The 15,771-nt window shown below is 42.3% G+C and overlaps 1 protein-coding gene across 1 annotated transcript in view; it reads left to right on the top strand.

The window, feature by feature from the left end:
• Nucleotides 1–3,243: 3,243 nt before the first annotated feature.
• LOC137250276 (myosin heavy chain, clone 203-like) overlaps nucleotides 3,244–15,771 on the top strand; it is a 77,362-nt gene continuing 64,834 nt past the window's right edge. The window contains exon 1 of the mRNA XM_067782778.1: nucleotides 3,244–3,563. Coding sequence (XP_067638879.1) covers nucleotides 3,448–3,563 — 116 coding nt within the window. The 5' untranslated portion in view covers nucleotides 3,244–3,447. The remainder of the gene's footprint in view (nucleotides 3,564–15,771) is intronic.

Here is a 15,771-nt window from a genome sequence, read left to right as displayed (position 1 = left end):
TTGAACTGTCTTTGTCTTTCATCCTAGTCTTCCATAAACTTTTTTATTTCGGCGTAAGCACTTCCAAAAGTATTATGACCACGTGGGGTCGATTGAGAAGCGGCTGGGTCGAGTACGGTAGCGTTTGGGTTTGGAGTCGCCCTTGAAGTCACTTTTGGAGTTTCTTTTGTGAGATCCAAAAATTCTATACCTTCTTCTTTTATTTCATTTTTCTGCAAATAAAAACATAAAATCATATATGTAATACTCCTATATTGCTAATAGAAAACGCTCGCAATGTGTTTTGAATTCGAAATCAAAACAAGACAGCCTATAAAATTATTGTGATTTTAAAAGCATAAGCGTGACAAGAAAAAATTAAAATTTAGGTACATTCGATTATTCAATACAAAAAAAAAACGTTTAAACAGCAATATATCGGCACTCTGATGTTTGGGAATGTACCTAGCCTTTTGTAGCAATGTAGGCGTATTACATATATGCATAAAATGTTAGTATATATAAACAAACAGCAATAAAAATTTGTGTTCACGACACAATCCAAAAAAAAAACCAATCTCCTTGCCGAACTTATTTTGAACATTTGGGTTGCGAAGTTTTTCCCGAGAATATTTATGTACATTTACCTCAGTAAATCCCGCTTCCTTTGTTCTGCCATCTCCGTCTATTGAATCTGATGGTAGAAACTCCAAAACTTCCACATCAACTCCCTCGAGTGGAATAGGTCCCTCGCTTGCGGGGAGATTGCCGGTTCTATTTCGGAATTTTTTATTTTTTGCCTCCTGCTTTTTCACGGCACACTTCCAATCGGACCAACTCTATAAATAAAATAATACAATACATATATATATTACGTTTAGTTCCATAGTATATACGCACTTTTTCCACTGTTCGGCTGTCTTGAAAGCTCCCCCACCGCATTTAGCTCAAGAGCAACGGCTTCCCATACACTGCGGCTCAGGTTAGCACTATTGGGACCGCTAAAAGTCCCCATTGCCACTTTTTTATTGGCCTTCATCAATTCCACCAGTTTCACCTTCTGGTTTTTTGCGATTTTTCCACTTCTGGTTTTTTTCTATAAAATAAAAAATTAATTAGAAAACAAAAAATCCAATTCAGTTTCAAACTAACGAACTTCGCTCATTTTCTTTTTATAGTTTGATACTATCACGACCTTCGGAGCTAGTGATATGAATATCGCAAGAAATATCGAAAATGCATACTCACCACTCGTACAGAAACACTACCTTGCGATAACCATGAATTAGGGTTGCATTTTGCGATATATTTCATATCGCAAGGATACAGAAACGGGCTAAAGTCTTCGTGGGGTATTTGTGTTTATTTTATTGATTGTATTAAATTAATTAATTAATTCTCTTTCCAAAAATCGTAATTATGCAGTCACTTTACCGCATAAATATATAGGATTCAGTTAAAAAAAACTGAACAAAACTTCCCTGAGAATCACATTCGACATGACAGGGTTGCTTTGGCAACAACAAAGTATCGAGTGATGCCTCTTAACAAATATATACTCTTTGTGCTAAGATGAAAAGGTAAACTTGGCGGAATTTCACAATAGCTATCATCCGGTGGCAAAATCCTGAGCCAGATAAATAATTTTGCATGTAAATGCAACAACAACGATTTGAGCCAGATAAATCCAGATAGAAGTCTGGTTCAATTTGTGAGCCAGATAATTTGTTAATTACTTCTTTTTAGGTTGGAAACGCGGCCTTTGATATACTTACTTTTTCAAAAATAGATGTCGCTGCTTAGCCTTTCGCCGTATGAGTTAAATGAAAAACAGCGGCGACATCTGCCTAGCACATTTCTCGTGTGTGAAAATTTCACGACATCTGCTTCTCAAGTCTCTCAATGATCCAGAGCATTCCTGTGAGAATTGAGCGTGAGCCGGAGCTGTAAAACTCACTGAAAGACGGCAAATGATTTAAGCTGCCGGGCAACGCACAAATTTACTTGATGGCTACCATAGCAACGGGTAGTTGTGTGCATATTGGGTGATTGTCGCTTGCCCGGCCACCACACAAGCATAAAGCATCAAGCGCCATTTGCATTGAAAATTCGTAGCGTGCGGACATATACATGTCATCGGATAACTATTTTTTATTGCTTATAAATTTTGCGAATTTTCATAAACATATTTGAACTTTTTTCTAAGAATTTTTTCGAGTATGAAGTTTTGTAGCTCATTCAATTTTAATATTATAAGATGCTAATCTTAAGCCACTAAGAAAATTACCTGATTTTTGGCATTTTTGTTTTCCATCCGACCTTTGCATTCGTAGGTTTCAATAAACCGCAATGTGGAATCTTTTAATGCTTGTCAACCACGTCGGCCACGATCAAATAGACCAGCTATCAAGCGAAAAAATCTAAAAATTTTGATTTTCATCAACGCGAAGCCGACAACAAATACGTGTGTGTGAGCACGCCATCGCCCGATACGCACACAACTACCCGTTGCTATGGTAACCATCAAGCAAATTTGTGCGTTGCCCGGCAGCTTTAATTAATGTATACCATGATTTATACTTATAAATAGGGGAATTACACTAATAAATGTCAAATTTCTTAAAGCCTTCCGCGATTTACAACCAGATTGACTGAATTTTTGTATGTGTGCGTGTCGGGTATTTGACGCTTGCCCCGCGACTATCAAATAAAAAGCCATCAATCAACATTTGCATTGAGAAACCGTAGCGTTCGGACGTGAATATGTCGTCATCGGATGATGACTTTTTTTTACTTGCAACTACAGCAGTTTTATTAAATAATAAAAAAATGTATAAACATTTTATTAAATAATAATAAAAGCGTTACATTCCATAAAGCTAGTAAACATTGATAATTTTCAATAAATTTTAATATGAATTGCAGTTCTTCCGCGCACTTGTTCATTTTGAATGTCGACACAAACTAAATACAACACTGCGTTTTGTCAATCACACCCCGCGACTATCAAATAAGCTAGCGTCAAATGAAAAAATCAAAAATTTTTGATTTTCATCAACGTGTAGCCGACAACAAATACGTGTGTCACGAAGCCACCCGACTGCACTAACACACACAAAATTCAGTCAATCAGGTTGTAAATCGCGGAAGGCTTTTACACAGCATGGTAATATTCCACCCATAGCGGAATGGTACAAGGTGGCAGCATAAATAAAAATTCCATGTACTTTGTTTTGTAAATTCGATGGTCAAATGTCAAAGTCGTACGGGCACCAGAAGTTGATGTATCAAATCAAATAAAAAAAGGGTATAATCAGCTGTTCCATGCTGACACCTTGTGTCGTTGCGCCATGATTCCACCAATTTTCAGATCAGTAGTTTATCAGCTTTTGATAATTTCAGCTTTTTGCTAACTTTAAGTGGCGTTGGGGAATATAGTGTGTCTTGGGCAAGAGCTTAAACGGAATAATGCCTTGCCTTACTTGTACGATTTGTTCAGAAGTTTATTCCAACAATGATGTTATTTATAGTACGGCGTGTGGGCATATATTTCATTTCGCATGTATGCAACAATGGCGAAGTCGGTAAGTAGACAACCTTTTTTTTATTGTCAATGGAGTGCAATATGAGCAAAAGGTAATAGTCTAGTTGAGGGGTCGACTGCTAATACGCTACCAAAAATATCGAAACCGGGGGTCGGATCCATAGTATTTTTGCGCAGAACATCTTTCTGAGTTGGCGGCCTTCGGCCGCGCTTATGACAAATAACCCTGGGCTACGCCATGCCAAGTCCGGGTGTGTGGTATAACCGTGGCTACCGCCACGGTGATGGACAATTTTTTTTGTGGGTACGAACACAACAACAACCATATGGAAATCGCCAACTTCAACTGCAAATATCTCCGGACAGAGATAAAATTTTTCCGCCTTCGGATTATTGTTCTCGAGATTAATACGCGTCTTTTGACACCTCACCCGATATTTTTGGTAGCATATTAGCAGTCGACCCCTCAACTAGACTATTACCGAGCAGAATTCTTGTATGTATGTATGTCTATACTACGGGGAAAAGTACATAGAACTCCATTTGTCGAGTTCTGGGCAGACTGTATTCCGCTATCTAGATAAGAAACTGCAGTAGCATAGTGAGCAGTTCGTAAAATTGGTAAAGTATGACAGATGCGAAAACTGATACGTCACCTATCTGTAGTTTTAGAATTAAAATTCAGTCAGCTCATCTGTAAGCTACAGTCAAAGTTGAGGTAACGTTTTACAAGACGGTGCACCACCTAATTTTTATCAAATATTGTCAAAGGTGGTATCAAAAGACGCGTCTTGACCTCCATTTTTAGAATCAGGAAGCGAAAATTAAAATTTTTTATTTCTGTCAAATGATATAAGCAAAACATCGGTTAAATTTTTCATGTGGTTGTTGTTTTTTTGCCAGATATGTTGTACACACACGCACCCTAATGCAGAAAGGTGTTCTGCGCGCATTTAGTTTTGATCCCCAAACCGGTGTTGGACCCGCCCAGGGTAATTTTTTAGCGGCCGAAGGCCGACAACGCAGAAAGGTGTTCTATGTAAAAACACTATGGATCGAGCCCCATATTTCGGCCTCTCGGGGTCATTGTACGGTTTTTGTTAATAACTTTCGACAGAAATACAATTTTTGATTTTATTTATTTATTTATTTATTTGTTAGTCTACAAATTTTACAATCAATCAGACTAAATATGAATGAATGAATGAATATAAATGCGGATTACAGTGTAAAATTAACAAGCATACATAGTGAGCAAGATTATATTATAAAATATGTATATACATATATTATTGAATCAGTTGTCGGGATGGACTGTGATGCCGACCAACGGAATTGATTATCAGTGCTGTCGGAATGGACGTGATTTCGAGCAGCTGATGTATATTTAACACACAATAGTAGGGCTTCAATGTGTGGGAGGTTGGAAAGGACGTGATTCCAACCCACCCGCCCAAAGTAACTATTGATTATTAGTGCTGTCGGAATGGACGTGATTTCCAGCAGCTAATGTATATTTAACACACAATGAGTAGGGCTGTGATGTGTGGGAGGTTGGAAGGACGTGATTCCAAGCCAACCGCCCAAAGTAACTATTGATTATTAGTGCTGTCGGAATGGACGTGATTTCGAGCAGCTGATGTATATTTAACACACAATGAGTAGGGCTGCGATGTGTGGGAGGTTGGAAAGGACGTGATTCCAAGCCACCCGCCCAAAGTAACTGGAGCAGGTAACAGATTTAGTTTAACATGTAATTTTGAAACCGTTATGAGTTCAAGGCAGTGAGAATATATTTTTTATACTGTAAAGTGCGTCGCAAGTATCAATACTATTGCAGTGATTACTGAAATCTTGACACAGACAACGAAAAGGTTCATGCATTTGAAAATTCGATCTACATGAATTAAAAATGGTTGGAAATACCGAGAGGGCCTAAAAGGGACATTAAACATCACCTCGCCAAGCAGAAATGGACTGTTTATCATCCCCCTTAATAGTTTTACCATAAATAAAACGCCAAGCATCTCCCTACGGCTCAGTAGTGAAGGCAGCTGTAAAAGTTTTAACCATAGGGCGGTAGGTTCTTTGATGGATCCCAGGGCAAATGATTTAAAGCAAAGAGCAAAAATTGCTTCTGGACCGATTCCAATTTTTCGCTATGAACCTGATAACGCGGGTTCCAGATAATGGAAGCATATTCCAATATAGGTCTTACTAACGATAAAAAAAGAGTTAGTGACAGGGGTCATTGAATTCCTTTGACCACCTTTTTACGAAAGCCAAAGTGCCTCTAGCCCTATTCACACACGATTCGATATGTAATTTGAAGTCCAGTTTAGGGTCCATTATAACGCCAAGATCAGTAAAGTTTGTGGCTTTCGGATTCTTAAAACGGAGGTAGAGACGCGTGTTTTGATACCACCTTTGATAATTTTTGATAAAAATTAGGTGGTGCACCGTCGTTACAAAGTTTACTAGAGTTTAACACCCCAGCGGGTTAGGGGTCAGAATATAACCGCGGCAGGTATGCCTGTCGTAAGAGGCGACTAAAATACCAAATCCCAAAGGGGCTGTGTACCAAGCGGTAATTCTATACGACAGCATGACACTGCTAATACGCGTCCAAAAACAAACAAATAATCCAACAAATAAAGACAACAATAATCCGAAGCCGGAAAATAAAAATTTTATCTCTGTCCCGAGATATTTGCAGTTGAAGTTGGCGATTTTCATGTGGTTTTTGTAATGTAGTACCCACAAAAAAATTGTGAACATAAGTGTTTTGTGCGATATAGTTTTGTTCTCCAAACCGGTGTTGGACCCACCCAGGGTAATTTCTTATAAGCCCGGCCGAAGGCCGCCAATGCAGAAAGGTGTTCTGCGCAAAAATACTATGGATACCACCCACAGTTTCGGAGGGACCCGCGGGGAATTTTTCGGTTTTTCGTTAATATCTTTTGAACGAGTTAAAATTTTTATTTTCCGGTTTCAGATTATTAATACTGATGGACGCGTATTAGCAGTGTCATGCTGTCGTATAGAATTACCGGACCATCACATCGATAACACTACAACAACAACAACAACTAGAGTTTAACCTTGCAACTTTGACTAAAAGTCTAGTTAAGGGTCGACTGCTAATACGCTTACCTACACCGGCAGAGAGGTTACAAGTCTTTAAGTGCTCCTCCCATTTCGCCCGCTTGTGTCCATCCACTAGCAATCTGATACGTTGGTTTATATCCCTTGTTTGGGGGGTCGCCGGGTTGTTGTTGTTGTAGCAGTGCTTCGCCCCATCCAATAGGTGCGACCGATCACAAATTGTCATCAATATCCTCTAACGGGAGTCCAAGGAAACTTGCTATTTCAACAGGGGTGGACCATAACAACCCTAGAGGCGTTGGTTCCACAATACAGTTAAAGAGATGGTTGGTGTCATGTGGGGACACATTACAAGCAGGACATATGTCTTATATGTCGGGGTTGATTCTGGATAGGTAAGAGTTTACTCTGTTACAGTATCCAGCTCGAAGTTGAGCTAGAGTGACTCACGTTTCCCTAGGGAGAGTGCGTTCCTCTTCTGCTAGTGAGTACAGGATTCACCGGGCAATTCCTGGCATAGAGGTCCGACGCCTGTTTGTGGAGTTCACTGAGGACCTGCTAGTGTTTTTTAGCTTCACACGGTGTTCTCAGGAGCCGTATTTCCTCATAATGCTTACGGAGATGCCCCTGGGCGGTATAGCCACATCAATCAGATGTCTGTTGGGATGCCCAGGTTTCTGGGTATTCAATAAAAACTGTTTGGTTAATGGTGTTCTGGGGACATAAGGAGACAGCCCGTAGCGGTCCTGAGGGTGGTATTTTGGCAGACCTATATTTTCTTCCAGTGAGTAGCCGTTAGGCTTGGCGACCATATCGGGGACGCGTAGCATGCAACCGGCTGGTCAATTGCCTTGTAAGTGATAATGAGCGTTTCTTTATCTTTACCCCAAGTACTGCCAGCAAGAGATTTGAGGATTTTATTACGACTCTGGATTTTCGGTACAATTGCGGCTGCATGCTCACCAAAATGTAGATCCTGATCGAACGTCACACCCAAGATTTTGGGGTGTAAGACAGTCGGTAGCGTAGTGCCATTGACGTCGATGTTCAAAATGGTCGATATTTGGGACGTCCATGTTGTAAATAAGGCGTTGATGATTTAGTCGGTGATAATGTCAGGTTTCGCGAGGTGAAAAAACTAGAGAGATCAAGGAGGTAGCCGTTTATTTTGTTGCAAAGCTCATCACTCTGTGGGCCTGGGCCTATGGCCATTATTGTGCAGTCATCGCCGTAGGAAACGATAGTAAATCCTTCTGGTGGCGAAGGTAGCTTTGATATGTAGAAGTTAAACAAAAGTGGGGATAGGACACCACCCTGTGGCAAGCCTTGTTTAATTCTGCTTGGTTTCGATGGTGCGTTTCTAAATTGCACCGATGCCTGCCGGCCAGCCAGATAATTTGCGGTCCACTTTTTAACCCTAGAATATCATACTTATTTTTAATACGAAAACATCATACTTCGTCGAATCGACTACGGTAATATTTAAAAGGGTACAAAGGATGTCTCCTATTTAAAAAAGATGTTTAAATTTGTATTAATAAATTCCTTTTAATGTATTTTATTGAAATAAGACAAAAACAGTTTAGCTTTTTAATATTATCTATACAAAAAATCAGCAAAAAAACATATAATTTAAGGAGAAAACCCAAAAACAATAACATGCGTCGTCGTTTCGACGAAGTATACGTTTTGAAGAATTCAGAATAAGTAATTTGCCCTTGCGAATATTTCAGAACTCAGCACTCGTTCATGTTCATAAAAGGTGTGTGGGGTACTTATTGCGTTAAAACGTTTTTACAGAGCAATGCATCCGGTACGTTTCGGTACCAATCATCTCGCGAACGATTTGTTATGACCACATGCGACCTTCTTGATCATCCCGCCCTCCCACCCCCTACAGCCATGAGGAGTACGGGGTCGCCAGAGCCTCGGCTGTTAATGAAACAGGATTCGCCACTGACAGGTGAGGTTGACAATTGGGTTTGGAGAAGCTATATATTGCGCTGGCAACCTGAAAGGGTTGCGCTACACAACCCCTTGAATCTGGTATTTTAGTCGCAAGACGTCGAGGCCTATCCGTCCGGTCAGGCGATGCAAACCTAGAAATTATAAACATTTACATCCCTCCTGCCACCTGTTGCCCCAGTGGATACCGCCCTAATATTAGCGCCTTACTCACTGGCAACAATCGCATTATCTTAGGCGACTTTAATGCCCATCACGATCTATGGCATTCAAACTTGCGGGCGGACAGTAGGGGTGAGATGTTGGCGGATCAAATAGAAGAAACGACGTTCTGCACAATAAACGGAGACGCCCCCAAACGTATGGCAGGAAGCTGTCACAGTTCGCCGGATATCTCAATCGTGAGCGCAGAACTCGTAAACTGCGTCAACTGCGATGGTAACATTGGCATCCGACCACCTGCCTATATTTATTTCGTTCGAGCGTACCGCCGTTACAGAAAAGAGCATTTTCATAAACTTTAATAAAGGAAAGTGGGACGAATACAAATCTTTTACAGACAACCTCTTTGCTGCCCTCCCTATCCCGACTGATGCCCACCAAGCGGAGCGTGCTTTCCGCAAGGTCATTGAATCCGCCTCGGCATGTTTCATTCCCGCCGGGAGAATTCGCGAAATTCGGCCTCACTTCCCGGCGGAGGCCGCAAATTTAGCGAGAGAACGTGACCTTATAAGACAGCTCGACCCAGGTGACCCCCAAATAAGGGATATAAACCAACGCATCAGATTGCTTGTGGATGAACACAAGCGAGCGGAATGGGAGAAGCACCTAAGAGGCTGTAACCTCTCTGCCGGTGTGGGTAAACTTTGGTCCACCGTAAAGTCCCTATCGAATCCGTCTAAGCACAATGACAAATTTTCTATCGCCTTCGGCGATAAAGTGCCAACAAGTACCCGCTGCTGCTCGCGCCCCACGGCGCCAACAACTCAAACAGCTGCTACCACTCATAACTACAATCTTCGTAGTAGAGTCGGAAGCAATGCTGAGCAACAGCCCCTGCCCCCGTCTTCTCCCCCCCCCCCCTCTTTTCCGGCAGCAATCGTGTAGGTCAGGGAAACAGACTCTTAGTCTCTACCTCCGTTTGCACCGTTTGCACCGTTTGCCAGCACAGAATATATATGTTTGCGACATCCGCCCAATGCAGCTCCTGCCTTGGGTGGTGCCACTTTCCTAGATGTTCTGGTCCCCGCGACGGCAACCCCCCGACGGGTTTCATCGCGCCATGTTGCCAGGTCGCAAACCCAAATCATCCGGGTACCCCAATGTTTGCCCAAGGACGCCCAGTCCCAGGGCCACAACAGCAATTGCGTCCTGGCCATCCTCAACCCAGTCGTAGTCACCCGTCACTTACCCCCAGGGTGGCGACGTCTCCCCCACATTCACTTCAGAATTCTGCAGTTAAACTGTAATGGACTAACTGGGAAGATTACGGAGATAGTCGATTTCATGAAGCGGCACAACATCCGCATTGCTGCGATTCAAGAGACTAAACTCACAGCACGATCTGCATTGCAGACCTGCTCTGGGTATATTGTCCACAGAAAAGATCGCGAGAGCGGAAATGGAGGCGGCCTCGCGTGTATAATACACCACTTTGTGCAATATTATATATTTGATCCTGGCATCGACCGCAGGGACAATGTCTTAGAACGTCAAGGCCTATCTGTCCGGTCAGGTGATGCAAACCTAGAAATCATCAACATCAACATCCCCCTGCCACCTGTTGCCCCAGTGGATACCGCCCTAATAGAGCCTTACTCACTGGCAACAATCGCATTATCTTAGGCGATTTCAATGCCCATGTTGTTGTTGTTGTAGCGATTAGGTTACTCCCCGAAGGCTTTGGGGAGTGTTATCGATGTGATGGTCCTTTGTCGGATACAGATCCGATACGCTCCGGTAACACAGCACCATTAAGGTGCTGACCCGACCATCTCGGGAACGATTTATATGGCCACATTGAACCTTCAGGCCATCCCTCCCTCCCCACCCCCAAGTTCCATGAGGAGCTTGGGGTCGCCAGAGCCTCGTCTGTTAGTGAAACGGGATTCGCCGCTCGAAGGTGAGGTTGACAATTGGGTTGGAGAAGCTATATGTTGCGCTACACAACCCCTTGAATCCCCATCCAACCTCTTGAATGCCCATCACGATCTATGGCATTCAAACTTGCGGGCGGACAGTAGGGGTGAGGTGTTGGCGGATCAAATAGAAGAAACGACGTTCTGCACAATAAACGGAGACGCCCCCACACGTGTGGTAGGAAGCTGTCATAGTTCGCCAGATATCTCAATCGTGAGCGCAGAACTCGTAAACTGTGTCAACTGGCAGCCGATGGTAACATTGGCATCCGACCACCTGCCTATACTTATTTCGCTCGAGCGTACCGCCGACTTCATCGTCACCGAAAAACGCACTTTCATAAATTTAAAAAAAGGAAAGTGGGAAGAATATAAATCTTTTACAGACAACCTCTTTGCTGCCCTCCCTATCCCGACTGATGCGAGCGTGCCTTCCGCAAGGTCATTGAATCCGCCTCGGTACGTTTCATTCCCGCCGGGAGAATTCCCGAAATCCGGCCCACTTCCCGGCGGAGGCCGCAAACTTAGCGAGAGAACGTGACCTTATAAGGCAGCTTGATCCAGGCGACCCCCAAATAAGGGATATACACCAACGCATCAGATTGCTTGTGGATGAACACAAGCGGGCGAAATGGGAGGAGCACCTAAGAGGTTGTAACCTCTCTACCGGTGTGGGTAAACTTTGGTCCACCGTAAAGTCCCTATCGAATCCGACTAAGCACAAAGACAAAGTTTCCAGCGCCTTTGCCGACAAAGTGCTGTCGGATGCGAAAAAATGCGCGAGCGGTTTCTGCCGGCAATATATAATGCGTTCTACGGTCGACAAAGATAGACGGAGGGCCAACAGACACGCACATAAACACAAATTCAGCGCGTCACCAATCACCATCACCGCTATAGAGGTTGAGGACGCCATTGGTCGCGCTAAACCACCCAAAGCAGTGGGCCCAGACGGCATAGCTATGCCGATGCTTAAAAGCCTAGGGAAAGAGGGTTTCAAATATTTAGCGCAGGTCTTCAACCTGTCTCTTTCCACCTTTGTCATACCCGAGAAATGGAAAATGGCCAAGGTGGTCCCGCTACTAAAGCCTGGTAAACCAGCTAACTAACATAGGAGAGTCGTATCGTCCGATATCTCTCCTATCGCCAGTGGCAAAGACGCTCGAAGCCATTTTGCTCCCTTATTTCCAAGCAAATTTGCAGCTAGCCTCTCATCAGCATGGCTTCAGAAAACTCCATAGCACTACCTCCGCGCTAAATGCCATTAGCACCCAGATAAATTGCGGTTTAATTCAAAAACCCCACCATAGAACAGTACTCGTAACGCTAGACCTATCAAAAGCTTTTGATACGGTCAACCATGGCCCGTTACTGCAAGACCTGGATGGGTCTACCCTTCCCCCATGTCTTAAAAGGTGGACCGCAAATTATCTGGATGGTCGGCAGGCATCGGTGCAAGAAACGAAACATCAAAACCAAGGAGAATTAAACAAGGGGTGCCACAGGGTGGTGTCCTATCCCCACTTTTGTTTAATTTCTACATATCTAAGCTACCTTCACCACCGGAAGGAGTCACAATCGTTTCCTACGCCGATGACTGCACAGTAATGGCCACAGGCCCAGGCCCACAGATCGATGAGCTATGCAATAAAATAAACGGCTAAATCTGTACTAATATACCATATGTCGCGAAGTAATCCTTAGGGTCTAGAGTAACAAAAGCCGCGTTTGTAATTGTATGTGAGTTCGTTTACAATATTCCCAGCTCTTCAAATTATAATTGAAACGTGTATGACGATAATACAGGGAGAATAATGCTGCTTTGTACGAAAGGTAGGATATACATGCATATGTATATTTTGCCTCTTCCCTAAACTGGAAAAGAAAGTAGGATAGATATTCACACAAATTAGAAAAAGTACGAGAAATGAAAAGAGACATTTTTTCACATATGATCTGGCAACTCTGTTCGTGTGAAGTATTGTTTTAAAGTGAGCGCGCAAATAATTCAAAAATTGTATCATTTCTGTCGAGAATTTAAGATAAACTTTCAAAATCTCTAGCAACTCCCAAAGTGTGAAGCACGGAGTGCAGCTGAAACTCATCATTTGTAGTGAATTTAATGAGAATCACAATTGTCATAATACAATAACAACAGTGGTACAACAAAGAAAGTTTGATAATATACATAGCTACCAACAACTGAAAATCTCCCGGCAATTCCTGTGCTGAAAGCTTTTAGTAATTCAACAATCGCATTCGCGCCATCTATCGGTTGATAGCCTAAAATAAATTATACCGCCTACGCCTGTGCTGCCACCTGGTTCCAACTCATCTATTTTTTGGAGTATTTTTTTGGAACACCATGTCTCAAAATTCTGGAAAGCGTCGTGGCGAGACCTTGGGCAATGAAGCTGAAATAATTAAAAAGGCTCCTCGTCTAAGCGATTCATCTCCTAACCTCATCCGTACAATCGACCAACGACTCATAAAGTACAATGACTCGTTGTCCAATAAAATTATGGAAGCAGAAAAGCGTATGATGGAGTTTACATGCAGAAAACTGGAAGATAAATTTGAAGGCCTGAAGGAGTTAAACGAGTTAAGTGGTAGAATTAATCGCATGGAGGGTATGTTTGAGAGCATTGGGCACCTCGAAAATGAAATAGCCACACTAAAACAGAGAGTATGTAAGCAGGAAAACTTTATATCTAAGCAAGAACTCCAAATTGCTGCATGCGACGTCCGAGTTCATGGGATTCCCTTCGAGGAAGGGGAAAACTTACAAAAGATTTTCCACCACCTCTGCTTCACGCTAAACTTACAGCCACTCCCCTTAAAAAGTGTTTTTCGGCCGAAACGCAAACTACCCCAGGGTACGGTTGATCCGGCCGTTATCATTAAATTTTACACACCCGCGGACCGAAATACGCTGTTGAAAACGATTGCGAGCTTCAGGCGCCACAACAACACCAAAGGGCTAGATAAGAAACTGCAGTAGCATAGTGAGCAGTTCGTAAAATTGGTAAAGTATGACAGATGCGAAAACTGATACGTCACCTATCTGTAGTTTTAGAATTAAAATTCAGTCAGCTCATCTGTAAGCTACAGTCAAAGTTGAGGTAACGTTTTACAAGACGGTGCACCACCTAATTTTTATCAAATATTGTCAAAGGTGGTATCAAAAGACGCGTCTTGACCTCCATTTTTAGAATCAGGAAGCGAAAATTAAAATTTTTTATTTCTGTCAAATGATATAAGCAAAACATCGGTTAAATTTTTCATGTGGTTGTTGTTTTTTTGCCAGATATGTTGTACACACACGCACCCTAATGCAGAAAGGTGTTCTGCGCGCATTTAGTTTTGATCCCCAAACCGGTGTTGGACCCGCCCAGGGTAATTTTTTAGCGGCCGAAGGCCGACAACGCAGAAAGGTGTTCTATGTAAAAACACTATGGATCGAGCCCCATATTTCGGCCTCTCGGGGTCATTGTACGGTTTTTGTTAATAACTTTCGACAGAAATACAATTTTTGATTTTATTTATTTATTTATTTATTTGTTAGTCTACAAATTTTACAATCAATCAGACTAAATATGAATGAATGAATGAATATAAATGCGGATTACAGTGTAAAATTAACAAGCATACATAGTGAGCAAGATTATATTATAAAATATGTATATACATATATTATTGAATCAGTTGTCGGGATGGACTGTGATGCCGACCAACGGAATTGATTATCAGTGCTGTCGGAATGGACGTGATTTCGAGCAGCTGATGTATATTTAACACACAATAGTAGGGCTTCAATGTGTGGGAGGTTGGAAAGGACGTGATTCCAACCCACCCGCCCAAAGTAACTATTGATTATTAGTGCTGTCGGAATGGACGTGATTTCCAGCAGCTAATGTATATTTAACACACAATGAGTAGGGCTGTGATGTGTGGGAGGTTGGAAGGACGTGATTCCAAGCCAACCGCCCAAAGTAACTATTGATTATTAGTGCTGTCGGAATGGACGTGATTTCGAGCAGCTGATGTATATTTAACACACAATGAGTAGGGCTGCGATGTGTGGGAGGTTGGAAAGGACGTGATTCCAAGCCACCCGCCCAAAGTAACTGGAGCAGGTAACAGATTTAGTTTAACATGTAATTTTGAAACCGTTATGAGTTCAAGGCAGTGAGAATATATTTTTTATACTGTAAAGTGCGTCGCAAGTATCAATACTATTGCAGTGATTACTGAAATCTTGACACAGACAACGAAAAGGTTCATGCATTTGAAAATTCGATCTACATGAATTAAAAATGGTTGGAAATACCGAGAGGGCCTAAAAGGGACATTAAACATCACCTCGCCAAGCAGAAATGGACTGTTTATCATCCCCCTTAATAGTTTTACCATAAATAAAACGCCAAGCATCTCCCTACGGCTCAGTAGTGAAGGCAGCTGTAAAAGTTTTAACCATAGGGCGGTAGGTTCTTTGATGGATCCCAGGGCAAATGATTTAAAGCAAAGAGCAAAAATTGCTTCTGGACCGATTCCAATTTTTCGCTATGAACCTGATAACGCGGGTTCCAGATAATGGAAGCATATTCCAATATAGGTCTTACTAACGATAAAAAAAGAGTTAGTGACAGGGGTCATTGAATTCCTTTGACCACCTTTTTACGAAAGCCAAAGTGCCTCTAGCCCTATTCACACACGATTCGATATGTAATTTGAAGTCCAGTTTAGGGTCCATTATAACGCCAAGATCAGTAAAGTTTGTGGCTTTCGGATTCTTAAAACGGAGGTAGAGACGCGTCTTTTGATACCACCTTTGATAATTTTTGATAAAAATTAGGTGGTGCACCGTCGTTACAAAGTTTACTAGAGTTTAACACCCCAGCGGGTTAGGGGTCAGAATATAACCGCGGCAGGTATGCCTGTCGTAAGAGGCGACTAAAATACCAAATCCCAAAGGGGCTGTGTACCAAGCGGTAATTCTATACGACAGCATGACACTGCTAATACGCGTCCAAAAACAAA

This window comes from Eurosta solidaginis, chromosome 4 (genome assembly GCF_040869045.1).
Source record: "Eurosta solidaginis isolate ZX-2024a chromosome 4, ASM4086904v1, whole genome shotgun sequence".
Lineage (NCBI taxonomy): Eukaryota > Metazoa > Arthropoda > Insecta > Diptera > Tephritidae > Eurosta > Eurosta solidaginis.
This window is presented reverse-complemented; position numbering and strand designations above follow the sequence as displayed.